The sequence below is a fragment of the Myxocyprinus asiaticus genome, chromosome 50, assembly GCF_019703515.2.
Source record: "Myxocyprinus asiaticus isolate MX2 ecotype Aquarium Trade chromosome 50, UBuf_Myxa_2, whole genome shotgun sequence".
In the NCBI taxonomy this organism is placed as follows: Eukaryota; Metazoa; Chordata; class Actinopteri; order Cypriniformes; family Catostomidae; genus Myxocyprinus; species Myxocyprinus asiaticus.
In genome coordinates, this window is record NC_059393.1 from 2,426,764 (window position 1) to 2,452,126 (window position 25,363).

The following is a 25,363-nucleotide window of genomic DNA, read 5'->3' on the forward strand; positions in this document are numbered from 1 at the left end:
CTGGCCATAATCATGTAGGCTGCTGTCAGACAGGAGGCAGGCTCATCCACACACTGATCTCACACCATATGAGGAGCAGGGATGGCCGGGGGACGAAGAGGACTGGTGGCCCCTCAGAACACTTTCCTGGAGAATATCGTCCGCCGCTCCAACGGTGAGAGAAAAACCTTACAATCGCTTACTGGTGAAATAATTTATTCTGCAACATTACAAAAAACTCACTCCAAGTGCATTACCACATGCCGTGCCTCTGGAGTGTATTATAATGGTGTTGTTAGGCTGCTGTGTTTGTGAAATATGTAGCCTATCAATGTGTATGCAATAAATGCATTGCATTTATGATTTATTAATTCAGGAGTGAATAAGACAGAGGAAAAAGGAAAAGTCCAAAACCGTCCACAAAGTTTATTAAAAAGATGCATGTTCTTGCTTTAACCTACCTTTTCCTTTCAACTTTTCAGTTTGGACATTTTCTTATAGACAGACAGGTATAAAGCTGATATTTTGAAGTGATTCAATCCCATCCATCCTTGTGTCATGCTGTTGTTCATCACTGTTTGCCTTGACATCTGTAGTATGTAGAGCTAGATCAGTAGAGTGCTTTCTCTTCTCCTTTAATTCATTCTCTACAAGATCCTGTTAAATGCATGGGTGTTTTGCCAAACATTATTACATACCTTGGGTCTGTTTGAATGAATATAGTGCTTATTTGTCTTGTAATAAACAAATAAATATATATTCTGTGAAACTTATATAGATATGAAATAATCACAGAAATATTATTTATGGAAGTGCAGAAAAGCAACACTATTACATATCTCTTGTCTTTGATGACCCTATAGACTTTGATGACCAAGCAGTTATAAAAAATATATTGTTTGCAATTTTGCCTTTATTTTTTTACATTTTTGTACACTATTTTTTTACTCCAAAAAAATAGATATATTTTAGTGGGTGGAATAAGGTCCCAGGTCACTAAAGACCCAAGGTATGCATTAAAGTGTTAATGTGTTTTGCGATTTTTGTTGTTGTTGTTGTAGTTTTTCAATTAAGGTAATTTTGTGGAAAGCTCCAACATTCTAAATTTGTATACATGATGTTATACTGTTTATAACATATAGATAATGTTAAGAAAGGATAACCTACAGTTACCTACTGTTCTTTAAGCACTTGCTTGTGAAATCCATATAGGGAAGACTGGGTCTAAATGTCACATGGGCTTTATTTCTTTATTGAGAAATAGTGTGTTTTTTTTCTAGCAGTGGTTTGGCATGATGTTGATTTAAAATATCTAGTTCAAAACCCTCTTAAATCAGAATAATGTTTGTGAATTCTGTCTTCCAAACAAAAATTCCAATATCCTGATTTTTTTGTAATAGCTGTTATAAACAAGTGACTACAATATAACCACAGGATACATTCAGAAAGGGTCAACAACATATAATAGAGGTAGATTATTAGCATATTTTTCATAAATGTCAGGTCAGGGCAAGTTGGCACATGTGTTTTCAATGTTATAAATGTATACAATTTATTGACCACAATATGTATTGGCCAAAACAATGGTTTGATATGTAAATTTGTAAAAAAAAAAAAAAAAAAAAAAAAGAATATATATATATAGCTGAAAAGCCTACAATAAACTCTTTAATGGCAGGTTCCATTTTGACAACTTACCTCATATAGTGTGACAACTTTCCCCACAAAAGGTCAACATGTGTTCTATGAACTTTATCTTTGTTCCTGGGCAATAAAGGTGGAAATGTTTAATTACTGTTTTTGTATCTGACTTTAAGGTACTGTATGTTCCTATACACAACTGACTTTCAAAAATAAACCTACACTTATTTCGAATTAAATATTTACTGGAGTAAGAAGTGTGACAAATAGCCCCGGTCTCCCCTACAAGATTTAAGACAAATCCCACATTTATTTTAAATCACATTTAAATGGGCTTTTCACACCTGAAATTGTTAACCCAGGGTCATTTTAACCTAGTGTTTCACACCGTCCGTACTTTACCCTGGGTGAGGATTTAACTCTGGGTAGTCAGGATTAGAGATATTATATTGCAAATATTAAAATAGGTTGATTGCAAATATCAAAATATCACTGTAATTAAAATATTACTGGCTCATAATCACACCAGTTAATGCATTCACTGTCATTGCTAAGCATTTTTTTCACTCAGACATTAAAACTAAACAAAGAAGATAAATATGTAATGAGGCAGTTTATCATTAGATGTCTGGACGCACTGCATTGTTTCACATTGTATTTGGCACCACCATGCTTTGTGCATACTGTTTAAATTAAGTTATGTGTGAAAAGAGATCCTTTCACTTTACTATTTCCTTACATGGGGGTTGTTGATATACTGTATGTGAAGGGAGTTTTTTTTTTCTTTCTTTTTTGGTGAGAGGGCGTGGTCTAATTCTGTGACTAAGTCTTACAGAAGTTGGATAAGTGTAAAATAGCTTACAACACCTTTAATTCAGTATTGAAAAAGACACTGACCCCGTGTTAAGCAGAGTGTGTAAAGCCTAAAATAAATGGGAATAAAGTTCAGCAATTTGGCAAAGACAAATAAATAATTTGCCTGATACAGTGGTTTTATATGTGATAAAATAAGTGACCGAGCCCATATCTAGTAAAATATATATGAAAAAAACAAAAAACAACAAAAAAAAACATTTCATATATGTTTCCAGAATTAATCCATGGAATTACAATCTTTTTTAGAGTAAGTGTAAAGTGGGAGCTGTTTTTTACATAATCACATTTTAAAATAATATAGAGTATATCACAATAATACTCCAGCTGAAAAAAACAAAACAAAAAAAAACCTTACACCAGTCTAAGGTGGTTAGCTGGACTCTCAGCGGCCAAGCTGGTCAAGCTGGTCTATTTTAATTGTTTTAGGACCGTTCACATTGGAAGTGTTTTTGTGTTCCACTGCGCTATTTTTTAATTATTGCTCTACATAAACATGCACTAGCCAGACGTCTTTGACCGTTGCAATGTGCCTTTGTTTTTAAAGTATATCATGCCTTGAGTGACACATTTTTTAAAACACCAGGTCAAGTTAAAAGAAGTTGGTAACACTTTCTATGAAGCCTGTATTTATAATGCATTATAACGTATTCATAATGCCTTACTATAATAAACCTTATATATTGTATTGTCTCATAAATAATTGTAACAACAGTTATAATATGATATAATACTTACCTATTAATGGTTCTAACTTTTAAGAGTTTACTGCATTATAACACACAATCAACATCACGTTTTATTCACATTTATTTTAAGTTATAAAGTATTATAGGCCTCATAGTTATAATATATTGTACGTTTCATATTTTGACATTGTTATTTAAGATAAAAAAAACGTGTACAATATTTTCCTACAACTTATGAGTGGTCTTTTACTGCTTTAAGTCAGATTACAAATGCAATGTCTTCTTGTACACATCTATAAGGCTTTATAATGTGGTTATAATCATTTTTAAGTGGTCTTTGCTTTAAATAAAGAAATAAAAGCTACAGTAGGTCCTCTTTAAACAGCCATAAGAAATTATGAAGTGGCCATAAGACACATTTGCTTTGAACCTTTTTATTGTAATACTTAGAATATAAAATATTTAATAAAATCAACAAAACCGCATAACATTATTTCAGATGTACAAGAGTAATCAGCTTAAACTTGCTTACATTAAAATGAACACTGGCCTCAGAGGAAACACTCAAAAATGAACAAAGTAACAGCTTTACTGAAGGCTAGGTACTGGCACTGTAAATTATGGATTGGCATTCTGAGAATGTACGAAGTCACAATAACGTTTATTATAAGGCATTATACATACATTATAATGTGTTATGAATACCCTTATAATGCATTATAAATACAGGTTTCATTGTGTGTTAAAATGCATTGTAATCTTAAAAGTTAATAGTTAAGTAATATATCATATCATAACTGTTCTTACAATTATTTATGAGACATTAGAACATATTATAAGGTTTATTATAAGGCATTATGCATGCATTATAATGCTTTAAGAACACCCTTATAACGCATTATAAATAAAGGTTTCATAGAAAGTGTTACCAAGAAGTTCAAATTTAAAATGTGTTTTGAGACGCATGTGTTTGTCTCCCATTCCTATGTGCTTGGTGTTTTTGAGTGCAAAAGAACACATCCTGTGTGAACAGCTCCTTAGAAGTGTTTTGGGCACTTTTCAGCTATTTAGGCTGGGACACCAGTTTGGAAGATCAGCTAAACAGACCAGCAAACCACCTTAGGCCTTTTTTTTGTTTTTGTTTTTTTATTCAGGGACAAATAATTTTTGTAGCATCCCTGCTGAATACACTAAAACCAGCCTAAACTGGTTAGCTGGTCTTAACTACCTGGGAGACCAGCAAACTATTTTATAATTTATTTTCTCAGTAGGGATGTGAGACCCCTATCTCATCACTGACACAACATAATTTTATCACACAATGAGAAATCTGATAGACTTTATCATCTTTAACTGACTTTTCATTCCTTCCTGGCAGACACCAATTTTGTTTTGGGGAATGCTCAAATTGTGGATTGGCCAATTGTCTACAGCAATGATGGATTCTGCAAGCTCTCTGGTTACCATCGCGCTGAAGTTATGCAGAAGAGCAGCACCTTCAGGTTTTTCCATATTTTCCTGCTTACAAATATCATAGCTCTGTTCCAAAACCTAATTAGCTGCCTATACAGGCGGTATTTTATGGCATCAAAGGCACGCTCCTGACACAAAGGTTGTTTCTAAAGGTAGGAAACTTACTGTAATTATGCTGCATCCTAAAATAACTAATTTTGATCCAACACTAAGGCTGCATTACTGTACATGTATCATGGAATCATACATGCTGATAAAGAACCTTTATTTTTTATAGCGCTGGTTGTTAATTGATGGTATTTGCTTCTGTATGAGCCATCATTTTGTGGTATTTCAACTTTATTAATTTTTTTTAATTGTGTTTAATAGCAGAGTTCTTGGTGAAGACCTACACTACCCATGATCCTGTAGGAAAATGCTCCATCAATCAGAAAATCGCAGCAAACAAAGTGTGTCAAAAAAGCTCTGTGGCGAATGCTGCACTGCGAATGACGCAATCGAGTCGATCTCCCTACACTCTCAAACTACTTATATATTTGTATATATCTGAATATTTAGCAGTTATCTAAAACATACTGTAAGGATGAGGTAGGCTGAGAGGATTTCATTTGCGGTCTTTATTCAAATACTCCAAGTCATAAACATCAATCGTAGTCAGATCACAGGCTTTAGTCGAAATACATATAAATCAGTCCACGGGCAAACAAATCCAAAAACGTAAGTCCAGAAAACGTAAGCAAAAATCATAACAGGAGGTCTACACATAGGCATGGAGAAAAACGCTTGGTAAGGCGGTGGAACTGGCAATACTTCGCAATGTGATTCTGTGAGCACATGGCTTATATACATGGTGAATGACCAAACAGGAACTGATGTGGCAGGAACAGGAAGTGACAGAGTTCAATATTCAGGTGAGGGCTCCCTCTGGTGGACGGGAGCCTGTTCAAATGTTACACATATATTGTTTCTATACTTATTATAATCAAAAACTTTAAATCAATAGTTTTATATGTTTATATATGTTATATATATTTTTTAATTTGATTCCGTTATTCGCTATGCTTCATAGTATTGTAGTTCATTCCCTCACTAAAGGGACTTTAAATACAGTCTTGTACCTTTGATTTTATGTCCAATTCTTTTAATAATTTTTGCTTCATATCAAAGGTTATAATGATGCGATTCGCCTCTGAGTTGATTGGTTTGGTTCATGGCTTATAACATTTTTTATAAAGAATTTAATGAAACCCCTACAAAATAAATAAATGGGATAAATACTTCTGGAACCAAGATGTCTGAAAAAGTAGGAAGGCACTGTTGCGTTCTATAGCAAACTGACTGTTTTAATAATTGCTTGTCAATCTGTGGAAATATATATTGTCTTTAAAGCTGAAGTTTTTCTGTGTTAAAATACTTTCTTCTATCCCAGCTTAATGTGCAGAGACAACTATTAGTAAGCCATTCATAGGTTAATTTTCTCGAAAACTGTAAGTACTGTGTTTCTGTGGCACTTTGAAAATTGCTCTGTTTGTTTTGAGGGACACACTTAGACCCGCTTAGGGCGGGACTATCTATATGTTTGACTAATGGCAGATGGGGGCGTATTCAGAAAGCTGTTTTGAAAACAACGTTTATTTTTGCAATTCTGTTTTGTGGGGCTAGCGGTGCAGAAATTGCATACTTCAGCTTTAACATGCCAGTTAATGTGTTTGATGTCATTGTTCCACATTTTTTCCTTAAAACACTGAAACTAAACTCGCCACAGCATTTTAGCACCGGATTGATTCACACTGTATTTGGCACCACATTTCAGGCTGCAATCTAATAAAAACTTGACTATTTTACCTGATTTTTGTGTGTGCTATGTATTTTTATAGCTAAGGCATTGTACATATTCCAGAAAGGTCCCCCGCTTTGTGCCTGACAGGCTGATCATTATTTAAGCAACATGATAACATCACACTATTGAAATCAATTGAGAGTAGAGCCTCCTATACTGTGGGCTAATTGTGCTAAGTGTGCTAAGTGCTGCTTATGAAGAGAGTCAACAATTAGGCAACATCCGCACTAATACCTTTTCATTTGAAAACTAGAGCTGTCAATCAATTTAAAGTTTTAACCAAATTTATTATATGATATAGAGATTAATTAAATGAATTGCTATTAGTAGCAAATATAAATGTCTGCTGAAAAAGACCCTCATATAATAATAATAATCCAACATATAATTATAAATAATTATATTGTTGCCTAAACAGATGTAATTCCGCTTACTGCCCCTTGCTGAAAACAGGTGGTACTTTAAGCTTGAATTGCTTTGATCGTAGGTATATTCCATATTAAGGTTCGGGGACATGATTACTTGCGTTAATTTGTTCGCACTGAATTAACGCGTTAAATTGACAGCCTTATTGAAAACACATTAATTTTGTTACGGTTGCGCTTTTCATTAACACTAGAAACCCCCTCACCTGGAGAGGAGAGGTGTCCAATTCACACCAGCCAACCACTGGTGTTCCTCAGGGATTAGTGCTTGGACCCCTCTTCTTTTCAGTCTACACTATATCACTCGGACTGTTCATGAAGGCACATGGCTTTTCCTACCACTGCTACACAGATAATACACAGCTTTGCCTGTCGTTACAACCTGACAACCCCACCATCTCAGCTCATATCTCTGCCTGCCTCTCGGCCTGGATGAAAGAGCGTCACCTTCAGCTCAACTTGGCCAAGACAGAACTCCTTGTGATCCCAGCCAACCTGTCTGTTGACCTCAACCTCACAATTAATCTTGATTCAACTACACTTACGCCAACCAGGACAGCCCAGAACCTGAGAGTGGTGGTAGATGACCTGCTCAACTTCACTACCCACATCTCATCAACTGCACAGTCTTGCAGGTTTGCGCTTTACAACATCAGGAAAATCAAACCTGTCCTGTCTGAATATGCTGCACGGCTCCTGGTCCAAGCTCTGGTAATTTCAAGACTGGACTACTGTTATGCTTTTTTGGCCGGCATCCCAGCTAGCATGATTAAACCACTGCAGATGGTCCAGAATGCTGCAGCGTGTATGGTATCAGCCAAAGAGGGCTCATGTCACCCTACTCTTGATTTTATTCCACTGGCTACCAGTAGCTGCCGCATCAAACTTAAGCCTTTGACTCTGGCCTTCAGGACAGTCAATAGAACTGCCCTCTTTCTTCAATAAACTTCCCCAGGTCTATGTCCCAGCTTGCTCTCTACAGTTAATAAATGAAGGGCACCTGGTGTTCCTGTCGCAAAGAGGCACAGTGTCCATTTCACAATCATTCACTCTCTCTGTTCCTCTGTGGTAGAATGAGCTTCCAATCTCCACACGATCTGCTGAAACCATCTCAGCTTTCAAGAACCAGCTGAAAACACATCTGTTCTGCGAGCACTTAACCAAATCACACTACCTGCACTTACTATTTAACAGTTAAAAAATAAAATAATATTCTTGTCTGTCTCTTTCTTCTACGCTAGCTTCTATACTACTCCAGCTACTTAGAGAACTTGGCAGTGTGATACTACAGATATTGTTGACTTTTGGAAGACAAATTGCTTGCTATGTTCCTCATTTGTAAGTCGCTTTGGATAGAATTGTCTGCTAAATGACTAAATTTAAATGTAAATCTTTGTTAGGATACCGCCTCAGAAAGCAGCTCACAAGGTTTTGGAACAGACCCCAAGTATCAATGCATGAATGCACATTTTATGACATAATCTGTACCAGAAAAGCCTCTTAAAGCTTTCAAGCTTTGAAAAAATATGCCTGGTCCTGCATTATATAATTTAAAGTTATATTTGCATGTCTTATCATTCCAAATTGAGTTGCTAGTATTTGTCACATGGAAAAACAATTTAAGAGAAAAATGGCACACAGCTTGAGTTTATGGCTAAGTGTTGGTTATGTATGCATTACTGTATGTGCCTTATCGCTCTCAGTTTCATGTACGGTGAACTCACTGACAAGGAAACCAGCGAGAAAGTCCGCCAGACCTTTGAGAACTACGAGATGAGCTCCTTTGAAATACTCATGTACAAAAAGAACCGTGAGTTGGCTTTGTGAAATGACAACTACAAGCCTGATACCAGAGTTTACACTTAACATATTTAAGCAAGTAATTAATGCAGTTATTGCTTCATACAGGAATGCCAGTATGGTTCTTTGTTAAAATCGCCCCCATCCGAAATGAACAGGACAAAGTTGTGCTGTTTCTCTGCACTTTTAGTGATATCACTGCATTCAAGCAGCCTATTGAAGATGACTCTTCAAAAGGTTTGATATGATACAATTCCCTTTACAGCAGACATTTAATTACATTTAAATCAATGGGTACCATAGCTTATCCTAAAATTTTTGCAGAACAGTAATGACAAAATAAAGGGGGAAAAAAGTATTCTTGCAGTGCAGTTTTATAATTTTGATTTGTAAACACTTCTTTTATTGTACGTTTCTCATTGTTATGTTCATTAAGGCTGGGGTAAGTTTGCTCGCCTGACACGAGCATTGACAAGCAGCCGGGGTGTTTTACAACAGTTGGCTCCGACTGTCCACAAGGGCGAGAACGTTCACAAGCACTCACGTCTGGCTGAGGTAAAATATGTTTGTGATTGCTGCTGTTTGTGTGTGTGTGTCTACATGTGTGTTTAAGGATTTTCATCAAAGGAACACTCCATCTATATATTACTGAGCACTCCTGGCCAAGAGTGTGTGCTGCAATCCCCAAAGCCTGTCTGCTGTCTTCAGATAAATCTCCAACATGTGCAGCTGCTGTTCACATGATGCACTCCATGTGAATATCCCCTCCGTCACTGCATCACTTCACCTGAGGCTCATAAAATATTAAGCTCTCTGAAATCCTACTGTAGGATTTCCTCATACTTTTGTACATTTCAGACAGCTCCAAAAACTCTACCAACAACATCTCAGAGCACATCCTACTACTAAGAAAACAGTGGATAACATTCTAATGGTTTGAAAAGATGATATTGCATCCTGTGCTTGTAGTGTATCATGTTCCTGGTTGTGTGGTAATAAATTAAAAGTTTTTTCCCTTTAACTCAACTGATCGAGAATGGGTCATAAGTTTGTGTTTGGGATTATGTGCATGGTGTTGTAATTAGGGCTGTCAATTTAATGTGTTAATTTAGAGTGATTAATTATACAAAGATAACGTGTAAAAAAATAAAAATAAATAATAATAATTCATGCCCCTTGAACCATATGTAAATTCTACAATAACGATTTTTCCTATCCAAGCAAATCAAGCTTGAAAGACCACATTTTTTAGCAGCAGAGGGCAGTCAGCAATGCAGCCTCAACACCTGATCACACCAAACCACACGTACCAAGGGCAGGCGGTACAAAAGGAGACTTTTACACAGGATGCTTTCATGCGTTCTAAGACAGCTGGACAGAGCACAACATAATACATGGGTCTCGAGCAGTGTTAATTTTCACACAGTTTTTTTTTATTTATTTATTTTTATTTTAGCTATAATTTTTGTCTTTTGAAAGTAAGTCAATATATCATTATGTCTCATTAATTTTAATACATTTTTCTCTGACTAAAATGGCCTATAATTTTAGTCGACAATAATAACATACTGTATTTTAGTTTAAAATAATGTGCAAAATGACAAAGAACATGTATCAAACTGTGACAGACCAAACTTTAATGAAATATATCAATATTTTGACATATATTAACTACTTACAATTATTTAAAAATGTATTAAGCATATTAAATAAATAAATTGTTAGAAGTGTTATTGCTTTGTTAATATCTTTCAGTATTATTTTTGTCTCATCATATTTTCATCATCAGTATGTTTTAATTAAAGCCATTTCAAACAAAATAAAATAAAAAAGCCTTAGCCAATGATCATTTTCGACGCGACACTAACACTGATCTCAGATTTGTTTTTCAAAGTAAAAAAAAAAAAAAACTATTACTTCTCTTGCAATGTCTTAAAATGTGTTTTTTTAATGGTGCAAGACACCAAAAAGCAGTGATATGACAAATAAAAATATTGTCATTTAGAGCATTTATTTGCAGAAAATAACAACTTGTCAAAATAACCTTGATTAATGCAAAGAAAACAAGTTCATGTTCATTTTCAGACAACACAATACTAATGTTTTAACTTAGGAAGAGTTCAGAAGTCAATATTTGGTGGAATAACCCTGAATTTCAATCACAGCTTTCATGCATCTTGGCATGTTCTCTACCAGTCTTTCACGTTGCTGTTGGGTGACTTTATGCCACTCCTGGTGTGAAAAGTCAAGCAGCTCGGCTTTGTTTGATGGCTTGTGGCCATCCATCTTCCTCTTGATCACATTCCAGAGGTTTTCAATGGGGTTTAGGTCTGGAGATTGGGTTGGTCATGACAGGGTCTTGAGCCGGAGGTCCTCCATCCACACCTTGATTGACCTGGCTGTGTGGCATGGAGCAATGTCCTGCTGGAAGAAACAATCCTCAGAGTTGGGGAACATTGTCAGAGCAGAAGGAAGCAAGTTTTCTTCCAGGATAATCTTGTATGTGGCTTGATTCATGCGTCCTTCACAAAGATGAATCTGCCCAATTCCAGCCTTGCTGAAGCACCCCCAGATCCTTCACCTGGTCATCTAATGGTTAGACGGAGACCTGGAGAGGCCTTCAAGCCACAGTGTCTCACACCCACTGTGAAATTTGGTGGAGGACCGGTGATGATCTGGGGGTGCTTCAGTAAGGCTGGAATCCAGCAGATTTGTCTTTTTTTCTGGTTTTTGTTTTTTCAGCATGACAATACTCCATGCCACACAATCTGGTCAATCAAGGTGTGGATGGAGGACCACCGGATCAAGACTCTGTCATGGCCAGCCCAATCTCCAGACCTGAATCCCATTGAAAACCTCTGGAATTTGATCAAGAGGAAGATGGATGGCCACAAGCCATCAAACAAAGCTGAGCTGCTTGACTTTTTGCGCCAGGAGTGGCATAAAGTCCCCCATCAGCAATGTGAAAGATTGGTAGAGAGCATGCCAAGACGCATGAAAGCAGTGATTGAAAATCAGGGTTATTCCACCAAATATTTATTTCTGAACTCTTCCTAAGTTAAAACATTAGTACTGTGTTGTTTAAAAATGAATATGAACTTGTTTTATTTGCCTTATTCGAGGACTGAAAACACTGCATCTTTTTTGTGATTTTGACCAGCTGTCATCTTGCTTCTAAGTGCCTTTAATAAAACTCTTAATATCTTTCAAAGATTTGATGTCACTAACATGACAAACTTTGTCAACCTGGTACCTTGTAAACACTACTTTGTTTCCAGCCAGACAGATTAAAAAGTAAACTTGTGTGTGCTTACTCGAGGAAATTCAAAGCAGCCAGATTGAGAAAGTGTTTTCCAGTTCCAGCGTAGTTGACTAGTCAAGTTGTCGTGCAACTGCTAATATACTTCTCTTATACTTCTCTTCTAATCACTTCTCTTCAGATAGTCATCATGTGTCCTCTTCTTGATCCCCATCAGGTATTGCAGTTAGGGTCTGACATCCTACCACAGTACAAACAAGAAGCCCCCAAAACCCCCCCTCACATCATCTTGCACTACTGTACCTTTAAAACCACCTGGGACTGGGTCATTCTCATCCTCACCTTCTACACTGCCATCATGGTCCCCTACAACGTGTCCTTCAAGACCAAACAAAACAATGTCACCTGGCTGGTGGTAGACAGCATCGTGGACGTGATCTTCCTTGTGGACATTGTGCTTAATTTCCACACCACCTTTGTGGGACCGGCTGGAGAGGTCATCTCAGACCCAAAACTCATCCGGATGAACTATGTGAAGACCTGGTTTGTCATTGACCTTCTCTCCTGTCTTCCTTACGATGTCATTAATGCATTTGAGAACGTTGATGAGGTGGGTTTTCTACCTAAAATATTAATCTAAAGAACACATTGTTAATGTGCAAAACTACATATTTTCATTCTACATATTTTCAGCCAGTGGGTTTTCTGAAGTCGACTAGTCCAGGTCTGGGGACCCCTCCCAGGGTCCAAGCGTTCTGTGGAAAATTTCAGATGGAGTGAACTTAAAAAGTAAATACTTTCAAGATTCTTGTCTTTAGTACAACGACAATAACAACTTTATTATACCATGCCTGTCATGGTGTGTAAGCAGGAATAAGTAAAATTAAAGATTGTATTAAATAAAACAATACAAACTGAGAAAAACAAACTCTCACAAGGGATAAAACTGAAAAGCAAAAGCAAAAAATAAAAATAAAAAAAATAACAAGTGAAGGCAATTAACATAACAAGGACTAAACGAGAAAAGTGATGAGGGTGACGAGGAGGCGGGGTCAGGGAAGCACATGGCAGACAAACACAAAACCATGTGCTTACACACGAGACTAAAACAGACACAAGTGTACATGGTGATGGGGAACCAAACACAGCCATGTGCACTCACACATCACACAAGACTGACAGAAAAGCCCATGGCAAGAGGACCGCAACTGAAGCTGTGCGCTCACAAAAATCGAGACATGGAGCATGAGTGTCCGAATCCTGACCCAGAACATAAACCGAACTAGGCTGAGTCAGGACCCAGACACCACGCTCCGAACATGAAAACACAAACTCAGAACATGAGTGTCAGGATTCTGTCACCACTATAAACATGACTGACAAGTGACAGGATCCTGACAATGCCTATTATTTTTCTTACACAGTATGATAATTTAGTATAATAATTTAATTTGATTATAATAATCTACAACCATTTAATATAATTATATAACGTAATTATAATGAATTATAATAATTTAATTAATAATCATTATAATAATTTATTTAATAATTAATTCAATTCTAATTTACAACAATTTAATATAATACAGTTATATAATTTATAATAATTATAATAAACAATTTAATTATAATAATGTAATTAAATCATTTAATTTAATCATAATAATTCAAAAGAATTTAATATAACTATGTTATTTAATTGTAATTAATTCTAATACTAACATTTATAGTAATTATAATAAATTAAAAACATTAAATGTTTTATAATTTACAACATTTAATATATTTATATAAATTATACTTAATTATAATCATTTAATTTAATAACTATAATTATAATAAATTACAACCATTTAATAATAATAATTTAATTGTAATAATTTCCTTCTTCAGTATTTTTGTCTTGTTTTCCAGTAAAACTATCTAAAAATACTTAAAACAAGATGCAATTACTTGAGGATAAAAATTTTATAAGATATTAAGCCTTGTTTTCAGAAAAATCTAGTGAAGTTTATGTTTAAAACAAGAAGAGAAAAAAAAAAATGGGGTAAAACAAATAAACTTATTTTAAAGGGGAAAAAATTCTTGTTTAAAGCATACATTTTATTACATTTTGTTAGATTTCTCTAAAAACCAGACTTAATAGCTCCATACATAAATCTGAGATATGTCTAACTATGAACATATATTTAAAATTATAGTTTATATTATTATTTATATTTCAGCATTTATGTATGTATTTAAATTCCACTAGTATTTGGGAAAATATATGTTACATATGTACAAGTATGTGACTTATTTATACCAATGAAAACCATATGAGAACATACAGTATATTTCATATGTGAGTTTTGCATATATTTCCATATACCATATTTCTGTAAGGGTCATTTTGCTTCTCAAATACAGTAAATGTATCTAGTTTTAAGGATGTTTTAATTTTTTTAGACAAGAATACTGAGTAAGAGAATTATTTTGTGCAGTGTAGTCGATTAGTTGCTGACCATTCATACTGTAATTATAAAGTTATGTGAGGCCACTGTGCTATTTCAAAAATTGCAGAAATATTGATGTGGCACCTGCAAGCATGCATCCATTTCAGTCCCAGTCTTTCTGCTGAAATTGCATTATTGCCTCACAGTCAGTCTTGATGGCATTGTCACGCTAATGTACCATTTTCAAAATTGATTTTATCATAACATGTCATGTATTTCCCTCAGACAGACAGTAAATGAAAGTGGAAGTGATTTTCTGTGATTCATATTGCTGCATCATGTAGACTTCTCATAGATCCTTTGAATTGCTGTGAGTGCTGCAGTATGAAACAGCAAGAGGCTTTTCACCCTGGAAGAAGTGTAAAATCCATTAGTCATTATGTCCCTATGGGTATAAAATTTATACCAACTGGTATAAATACAGGTGTAAACAAGTTCCAAAATGTTTATGATCAGATCACTCAAACCACATTTGAGGTAGTCAGCAACACATGTGATGATATCACATTTGAGATGTAAACTCTAATCCGTTCCGATGCGTCCCTGTCAGCTGTGAAGAGCCACCTACTTATCTGTCAATCAACCATTGTGCTAAAATAAGAGTTTTAAACTTTACTGGATACATGTAGCTTTACAAGAAAATTACCTTCCAATCAAAAAATTTTAAAAACCACATACATGCATGACCAAAATGCTATTTAAACTGCTATTTAAAGTCATTTGTGAAGTCATTTGTCATTTAAACAGCTCCACTAAAGGCAGCTAGTTATTTTGTGAGTAAAATAAAATAAGTAAAATAATCTCTATCTGTTCCAGTAATCTGTCAACTAGTTTCTTCCAGACTAATTGCAGTGTAAATTCAACAATAGTAGGTCGAAAGTTGCTGAAATCGAACTGTGCTTACAGAAATTCAAAGTACTGCCCCCAGTGGCTGAAGCTGGAAGTGTAATTGAACGTATGGGCAGGTGTGGGCTCCATTTTCCGGGTGAAATGTCCACAGAGGGGTGCCAAAAGTGAGTTGTATTTTTAGATGTAAATTATGCAATACAGTGAACAGGAATGCATATTTTATTAACTCTAGCCCCTAACTCAAACCCCAACCCTAAACCTAACCATCATTGGAGTAAATGCAACCTCAAATTGCGCTCACCATTGTTAATGTGATTGTGATTACTTCCTGGATTCCATGGGACCAGAATCAGTGTCTCTGAAGTTGCTTGCACAATGCACTATTAGTAGCACCAAAGGGAAAGATGAACACGTTGGAATTGATGCAAAAATGTCTGATGTGGGATGACGTTTGTCAGTAATTTGGCAGAATGGGGTCAACTTCAGGGTACACGTAATTTTTTTTTATCCACAACGTAGACAATCACGATTTTTGACTGTCATGTCAGAGGCATACAACTAAACGGCATGAAGTAAGTGTATCAGCTCCATCAGAACTTGATTGGCTCAATTGGGTGATTGGCTCAAACTCTTTGACTGCAGAATTCCTACATCAGTGTGTCCTGACCTTGTACGTGCTCAAACCGTTACTCTTATGCCTTTGTTCACACATGGTGTCAGTACGAAACTTTTTCGGTAATGTTACATCTTCTTGTGGAGCCACATTGCTAGATTTGAGAGCTGATTTGCCCGTATTTCAGCAATGGGTCCTGTTTACAAATGACCTCTAAATGGAAAAAAAACCCATTCAAGTTACACTCTACAATATTTTCTTAATGCTGTGCTGACAGCTAGCACTATACATTCAGTATCACGCAAGAGCAAAAGTTCTCAGTTACCGATACCATTGTAAAAATGTGCTATTCATGATTAAGTGATTTTTTTAAATATTCTGCGTGTGTAAGCATCCAATTACAGTGTATTATTGAGATAAACATATTTATATGTGAAAGTGGCTAGAGATTGTGTAAACATCTAGAAGAGAACATGTGACTTCTCTCAATATAAAAGTCAAAATCAAAATTTGCACCCTACTGAACTTATTATCCCCACTTAAAAGCAATGTTTTGTAAAAGTCATGCACATTAGTGGCTCACACGTGTGATCATGCCCAGTGATAGAAGCCCACAGCAACAGAATGTGTGTTTGTGTGCATGGAGACTGCAGTGAAAATAAACCAGCTTACATTTACATGTATATTCAGTCATTTAGCAAATGCTTTTATCCAAAGCAACATACAAAATTAGGAACATAAGCAATTCATCATACAAAAGCCAAAAATAACCGCAGTATCGCACTGCTAAGTTCTATTCGTTGCTGGAGTAGTACAGAAGTTAGAGCAGAAGAAAGAAACAGACACAAAGTTTTATTTTTATAAATATAGAATGTGTCTTGTGTTTGTGGACTAATTAAGTGCTCATGGAAGAGAAACTTCATCAAACTTATCTCCCTCTTCTGGCTGTCCTGGTTGGTGTTAGTATTGTTGAACCAAGTTGACAGGTTGGCAGGGATTACCAGAAGTTACATGTCTTGGAAAGGTTGAGCTAAGTGTGGTGTTTCTTCATCCAGGCCAAGATATCTGTAAGGCAGGCTGAAATATAAGCTGAGTCAAGCTGGAATGAGAGATGGAGCTGCGTATCATCTGCGTAGCTGTGATAGGAGAAGCCATGTGCCTTTATGATAGGTCCGAGTGGCATTGTGTAGATTGATCGTTGTGTAGTCCGATCGTTGCATAGACCTTGAAGGATCTACCTGTGAGGTAGGACTTGAACCATTCAAGGCACAGATCCTTTGATGCCCAGGTAAGAGAGGGTGGACAGGAGGATCTGGTTGTTCACTGTCAAAAGCAGCAGACAAGTCAAGGAGGATGAGAACAGATGATTTGATGTTAGCTCTCGCCAGTTGCAGGATTTCAGATACTGGCAGGAGAGCAGTCTCCATGGAATGTCCTTTTTTGAAACCAGAATGATAGTTGTCAAATAGGTTATTCTGTGAAAGAAAAACAGACAGCTGGTTAAACACAACCCTCTCAAGAGTTTTTGCCTGGAAAGGTAGGAGAGAGACCGGTCTGTAGTTATTAACTACTGTGGGGTTATGTGTTGGTTTTTAGAGCAGTGGATACCATTGCACTGACAGCTGTCGTAAAAGTTCTTGGTCCCCATTTTTTTTTTAATGGCTTTACTGTTTCACGTTCTGTGATTTTTATAGTAGCAAAGCATAGTACTCTATGGATACTGTAGGTCTAGAGGTGTAAAAAATACAAAGTAAAAGATTTGATTTTAGGTTTATGAAACTACCAGCTGTAATACAGATCATCTATGTTAAACAGCATTCTCAACCCATTTTAATTTCTACAGTAATATGCTATATTTCTAAGTGAAATACAATATTCAAGAAGATCAAATGCAAGGTGGAACTTGATTTTATATGTTGTGAAAGGTGGGTGTCACATACCAGAATGGAGTCAGACCTGCATATCAGCAGTCAATTGGAAAGAATGAAAAATTGTGTCAAAAATTGTTACATCTTGAGTTAAGTTTGTGTGTGTGTGTGTGTGTGTGTGTGTGTGTGTGTGTGTGTTTGTTTTAATCATAAATCTGGGAAAGAATATGCTAATGTGTAAAAAAAAAAAAAAAAAAAAATTTGAGATATTGTTTGAATACTGTTTGAAAAAAAATCTTAGAGCCCTATTTACATACCCCATGTTAGGCAGAGGGCTATGCGCTACTATCAAGTTTTCTTGAGAGTGATAAATCTACAGTTGAAGTCTGAAGTTTACATACACTTCAGTTTAAGTCATTAAAACTAATTTTTTAACAACTCCACAGATTTCATATTAGCAAACTATAGTTTTGACAAGTTGTTTAGGACATCTACTTTGTGCATTACACAAGTAATTTTTCAAACAATTGTTTACAGACAGATTGTTTCACTTTTAATTGACCATAACACAGTTCCAGTGGGTCAGAAGTTTAAATACACTAAGTTAACTGTGTCTTAAGCAGTTTGGAAAATTCCAGAAAATTATGTCAAACCTTTAGGCAATTAGCCAATTAGCTTCTGATATGCTAATTGGCTATTTGTAGTCAATTGAAGGTGTACCTGTGGATGTATTTTAAGGCCTACCTTCAAACTTAGCACCTCTTTGCGCGACATCATGGGAAAATCAAAAGAAATCAGCCAAGACCTCAGAAAAAAAAATTGTGGACCTCCACAAGTCTGTTTCATCCTTGTGAGCAATTCCCAAATGCCTGAAGGTACCACGTTCATCTGTACAAACAATAATATGCAAGTATAAACACCATGGGACCACGCAGCCATCATATTGCTCAGGAAGTCTCCTAGAGATGAACGCAGTTTGGTGCAAAAAGTGAAAATCAATCCCAGAACAACAGCAAAGGAACATGTGAAGATGCTGGAGGAAACAGGTATACAAGTATCTACATCCACAGTAAAATGAATCCTATATCAACATGCTGAGGCTGCTCAGCAAGGAAGAAGCCACTGCTCCAAAACTGCTATAAAAAAGCCAGACTACAGTTTGCAAATGCAGATGGGGACAAAGATCTTACTTTTTGGAGAAATGTCCTCTGGGCTGATGAAACAAATATTTAACTGTTTGGCCATAATGACCATTATTATGTTTGGAGGAAAAAGGGTGAGGCTTGCAAGCCGTAGAACACCATCCCAACCATGAAGCATGAGGGTGGCAGCATCATGTTGTTTAACTTCAGCCAGGAAGTTAAAGCTCAGTTGCAAATGGGTCTTTCAAATGGACAATGACCCCAAGCATACCTCCAAAGTTGTGGCAAAATGGCTTAAGCACAACAAAGTCAAGGTATTGTAAGTGGCCATCACAAAGCCCTGACCACTGTCCGATAGAAAATTTGTGGGCAGAACTGAAAAAGCGTGTGTGAGCAAGGAGGCCTACAAACCTGACACAGTTACACCAGTTCTGTCTGGAGGAATGGACCAAAATTCCAGCAACTTATTGTGAGAAGCTTGTAGAAGGCTACCCAAAACGTTTGACCCGTTAAACAATTTAAAGGCAATGCTACCAAATACTAACAAAGTGTATGCAAACTTCTGACCCACTGGGAATGTGATGAAAGAAATAAAAGCTGAAATAAATCATTCTCTCTACAATTATTCTGACATTTCACATTCTTAAAATAAAGTAGTGATCCTAACAGACCTAAGACAGGGAATGTTTTCTACGATTAAATGTCAGGAAACTGAGTTTAAATGTATTTGGCTAAGGTGTATGTAAACTTCTGACTTCAACTTGTAAGTGCAATTTATATTTAATTCAAGAAGGACACAATAACTGCTCAAAATAATACACAAATGGTCTATATTTCCAGTGTCTTTCAATGTACTGCATTCAGCCCTTCTACACTAGCATCCAAGTTTTTATGAATGGTATTCATTTATATTTCTGCACTTTGCGTGCATGATCTCACATGATCTCAATGGCCACTGACTTTTTGTGGATGGCGTTTTGCATACCATTGCTCTTAAGACGTAGTGATCTTGGAGAATGATATATGCTTTTTCCATTTCCTTTTATGATTTGTAACTAGTAGCACCTGATAACCATGGAAACAATGCAATTTCTTAGAACATCCTCATATGGGGACAAGCTGGTATATGTTTTGGAATTTGTAATTAATACCAAGCTATGAAGTCAGCTTTTTGTATCAAATTGTTTATTACAATATTTTCTCTACTATGCCATAAAAATCTCAATGTTCACTCTCTGCATTGTCAAACAAACCAGTGGTAGCTCTTGCTGTAGCATTTGAAAAATAAGAAAGTAGCTTCATCAATTCTGAATCAAAGTAATGGTCAACATAGTCCAATGACTGCCTGTCATGTTTAAATCAAAATTAGCTTCATTTGTTCTGAATCTATGTACTGTTACAATGTACTATGTACTTGACAACATTGACCAATGACTGCCAATCAAGTCAATCGGTGCAGAGTGTAATCTCCAGCCTGGAACTAAACTCCTAACATGAAGTCAGAAGTGAATGCACTTGGCTACATAGGAAAGCTATAGGCAGCTGGATTGCTGCCCTGCCGCCTAGTCCCTAATCAGTTAATGGCTTAATCTACAGTTTTTCTTTGAATGCACTGATCTCAGAACAGTTTGATATGCACTCTGTATAGACCATATTCACAGTAGCACCATCTTTGATTTTAAACGGAAATTTAAACAAGGCTGTGAGGGGTGAGTTACCATCACTTCAATGGCACACACGATATAAAACTGTATAAAGCTCCTAGATCTCATCTGATTTTCCACAACTCATGTTGTCTAGAGTTCTGTGTATACTGAATGTTCTTGGAAAGATATTTTTTTCAATGTTTTGTCCGCGGAATGATCCAAAAACACTTTAAACTGCAGTACAGCCCATTTAAGAGACAGTAAGGGTGTACTCATACTAGGCAATCTGTACTGTGCCCGAGCACATTTGACCACCAAAGTTCAGTTCGTTTGACTAGTGTGATCACTCCGTACTGTCCCTGGGTACAGTACGTTGAACTGTGCCTTGGCCCGCTTGAAGAGGTGGGCTCGGGCAAGGTTCAGTTGGCCCAGGCATGGTACACATCTAGTGTGATCACTAACCATGGCCGAGCACGGAACTCGAAACATGATGTCAATGATGCGACTGTTCCGTTTAACAAACATGCCTGCAAAGGGATCACTTTGGTCTATGGCATAGGTGCAGTGTTTACTGGAAATCTGGGCAGACAAGTGTATGCAGGAACAATTGGATACAACACACAAGAACACACAAGAATGATGGCTGTGTTTGGCTCTTTCCTGCCAGCAACATGAGCAGGCAAAAGATGGGTAACTGGTGTTGACGTGCCCAGCAAAGACGTTGTGAAAGAGGACTGTGTGTGAGGGCTATAATCTCCTGTCTTGACACACTGCTGTTCCGCTGCAGTCCCTGCTACAACAACCTGACAGCTAAACCCCAGAAAAAAATATGTCTAAATAATAGAATGTGCACTTCCCACTGAGGGATTAAAGCAAGGAGTCTGTGCAAAAACCAAAACCAAGGATGGCATCTAACAGTTTTAAGAGACAGCGTTTTATCACACACAATTTCTGTCAGAGAACAAGGCTTTTATGTGTATATGTTAATTCATAAGTGCTGTTTATATGTTTCTGGAGTATGTGCATGTGCGTATGTGCTCAAGTGTGTTAGGGGAACCCTGAACACTAATGTAAAGAGAAACCGCACTATTGCAGTGCAACATACAGTATCTGTCGCATTACACAGTGCACACCACTTTCGTGTCTTCAGCAGCTTTCTTGCATTGAATGGCTTTTTGTGTTCATGTAAATGAGATTTTATAACTTCATATTCGTGGAAGTTATTACTCCACCCCCTGCGTAACATCATTAACAACAGCTCTATATTGCTGAACCAATGTGGTTTGAACGATTGATGTGTGTCATAGTTACTACAGTTTTGGGAGACTGTCCTGACTAGCTAATTAATTTATCCAACGATGCAAGCTGAGCACCATATTCGGAAAGGCATGAATAACGAATAACAAATTCATCTGAATAATAGAAAAAAATATTTGTTTGACTGATTATCCAAGAAGTACAAGGATAAAGCGACATTTTAAATAAACATATCCAAAATTACAACAAAATTATGAGTCTGTGAAGCCAATATGACTAAAGTGTAAACCTTATCAATGCAAATGTGCACTGTGTGATTTCAAATTGGATAGCCGTGGTCTCGACTCCATTTACAGTATCCGCTTATTGTGTGCATCTCAGAAATCTGAGCTTGTCAAGAGTAACATATAGTAAGATACTACATCATGTACATTTTCCAGTTTTTGAAATGTTAATTTATCACACGATTTATTTGCAATTACTCCCATATATTCATTTATAAACCACCCTAGGTGCCATGTTAAATTCTTGACCTGAAGTGATGATTTTACAGCAGAGCTCATCTATCCTTCTCTTAACGTTCATCAACATCCCAAAACCCCTCCTTTAACATTATTTTATTTCGTCATTCTCTTCTGGAAAAGAGAGGCTCACTCTTGCCATTTATTCTGTGTTTTGCTAATCCTGCAGGTGTAATTAAACGAAATCATGATGTCCTCCACATTATGTTAAAATATGTACGCACAAATTAGCCTAAAGTATATCATAAAAATTCCCGATAGACTTCCAGGACTTTTGTCTGTTTGTAGGCTATAGTAATTTTTTCTAATTTCTTTCAATATTTTTATTTTTATTTAATATTCACTATAAAATGTGAGTTTGACATTTCACAATTGCTTGACACCTCGTGCCTTCAGAATAAGGCTGTTATTCCGCACACCCCTACATAGTACTACGGTGGTTAAGCAGTACGTTACATCATTGTACAGGAAACACACCCCAGGCTGGGAGAACCATCCTAGACCAGCAAACCATCTTAGGCTGGAATAAACTGTTTTTCTTTTCAGCAGCTTATGTGTATTTATGAGTATCTAGATACATCAAGTTGTATGACACAACATCCTGAGCATCACAAGAGCATCAAGTGTTTAACCCCGGGTTTAGGCCACTTTTAACCATGTTAAGCAACATTTCAGACTTGGTATTCTGAAAGCAGGTTAGCTCAATTTTTAACCCCAGGTTAAGGTCACTTTTAATCCTGGATTAAGCAATGATTTACACTTGGAATTTTGAAGGGGGTTAGTGCTATTTTGAACCCTGGGTTATAAAACCCTACAGAGCAGGGTTACCACTGCTTTTGTGGTGCTAATCTCGAATTGTAGTGCCAAAGATATACAGTACTGTGCAAAAGTTTTAGGCACTTGTGAAAAATGTTGCATAGTGAGGATGTCTTCAAAAATAATGCCATAAATAGTTTTCATTTATAAATTAACAAAGTCCAGTAAACATAAAAAAGATAAATCAATATTTTTTTTGTGGCCACTTTTGCCTTTAAAACAGCACCAATTCTCCTATGTACACCTGGATACAGTTTTTCTTGGTTGTTGGCAGATAGGATGTTCCAAGCTTCTTGGAGAATTCTCCACAGTTCTTCTATCTATTTCGGCCGTCTCAATTGCTTCTGTCTCTTCATGTAATCTCAGACTGACTCGATGTTTAGTGGGAGGCTCTGTGGGGGCAATGCCATCTGTTGCAGAGTGCCCTGTTCTTCTATTCTAATCTTTTCTATTTACAAAAGTAATGTTTGGGAGTCTAAAATGTATTTTTCCTATTGACACACTAAAGCTGAAGATATAAATAACCATCTTAAGACAAATGTTTTTGTGAAACATCTTAAGTGCCTAAACTTTTGCACAGTACTGTACAATGTAAATTACACAGGGTAAATTATGATCAGTGTGAAACATGGAACAAGATAACCCAGTACTACCTTATCCCAGAGTAAATAATGACCCAGGGTTAACAATTTAAAGTGTGGAAAGCCCATATCAGTTAAAATTGTGAATATTATACTGTAGGTACATTGTACATGTACAGAGGGAATCTTGACCAATGAGGTGGTGTGGATTTGTAGGTAAATATCTGGGCTTGAAACTGATAGGTTCCTGGTAAGATCTTACAAGTAGTAGCCCTTGAAACATCACCATTGCACATTTGATCAAGACACTTAACCTCAGGTCACTGAACTGAACCTGTAATGAGTGAATTGTCTGCTGAAAAAGAAAATAAGTACTTTGGCTGGTTTGCTGATCTTAGCTGGTTTAAGATGGTCTATCAGCCTGGCCAAACTGGTGTTAAACTGGTTTAGCTGGTAGGCCAGCTGATCTCCCAGACTGACCAGCTATAAAGTGCCCAAAATCTATCTAAATCTAGCCTGACCACGCTAAGATACCAGCTAAGACCAGCTAACCATCTTAAACTTAGGTTTGGATAAAAGTATTTGCTGAATGACTACATAAATGATGTACTCATCATCTTACTAATATATACTCTTATTTTTTGCAGGGCATCAGCAGCCTCTTCAGTTCACTGAAGGTGGTGCGTTTGTTGCGACTCGGCCGTGTGGCCCGTAAGCTGGACCACTACATTGAATACGGGGCAGCGGTTCTGGTCTTGCTGGTTTGTGTGTTTGGCTTGGCTGCTCATTGGTTGGCCTGTATATGGTACAGCATCGGTGACTATGAGGTCATTGACGAGGTGGTCAACATGGTCCGTACAGACAGCTGGCTTTATCTTCTGGGAGAATCCGTCGGCATGCCATATCGCTTCAACGCCAGCGGCACGGGGAAGTGGGAGGGGGGACCAAGCAAAGACTCTGTCTACATCACCTCATTGTATTTCACCATGACCAGCCTGACCAGTATTGGCTTCGGGAATATTGCGCCCACCACAGATGGAGAGAAGATCTTTGCCGTGGCCATGATGATGATTGGCTGTGAGTGAAATTCTACACCACTAGATGAAATTCAGGCTACTCTAGAAATCAGTTCACACTGTGCCACTACGTAACAATGTTTTCTGCATTGATATTCTGTGTAGGCCATTTACTGTTATGTGAAAAATAGTCAAACAGAGTACATTTTAAATTCTTGTTATAAGATTACAGTTACCACATTTTAATTATGTTGGGTTACACATATTTCTAAAATAATATTTATGTAGAATGCATTGAAAACATAAATTACATTAATGCACACATCTGTTTGAATTTCAGTGACAGCTGAAGAGTGAAGGCTAATATAGTTTTTAATTTTGAAGTTTAAGTTTTGTTAAAGTTGGAAGAGGAAGCTTTAATTTATTTTTAAGGAGTGGCTATTTTCACCCTAGTAGTCTGGTGTAACCACAGAACCACAAAGTGTCTTATTTGTGTTGCTGCAGTGGCATGAATAATAAAGATGGTGCTTATACACTGGCAGCCAAAAGTTTGGAATCATGTACAGATTGTGCTGTT

General features: G+C 36.7%; 1 protein-coding gene across 2 annotated transcripts in view; it reads left to right on the forward strand.

The window, feature by feature from the left end:
- LOC127438680 (potassium voltage-gated channel subfamily H member 1-like) overlaps positions 1 to 25,363 on the forward strand; it is a 95,899-nt gene continuing 70,536 nt past the window's right edge. For both annotated transcript variants that reach the window (XM_051694428.1, XM_051694429.1), the window contains exons 1-7: positions 1 to 154; positions 4,561 to 4,684; positions 8,624 to 8,730; positions 8,829 to 8,957; positions 9,157 to 9,275; positions 12,197 to 12,589; positions 24,418 to 24,847. In XM_051694428.1, coding sequence (XP_051550388.1) covers positions 82 to 154; positions 4,561 to 4,684; positions 8,624 to 8,730; positions 8,829 to 8,957; positions 9,157 to 9,275; positions 12,197 to 12,589; positions 24,418 to 24,847 — 1,375 coding nt within the window. In that variant the 5' untranslated portion in view covers positions 1 to 81. The remainder of the gene's footprint in view (positions 155 to 4,560; positions 4,685 to 8,623; positions 8,731 to 8,828; positions 8,958 to 9,156; positions 9,276 to 12,196; positions 12,590 to 24,417; positions 24,848 to 25,363) is intronic.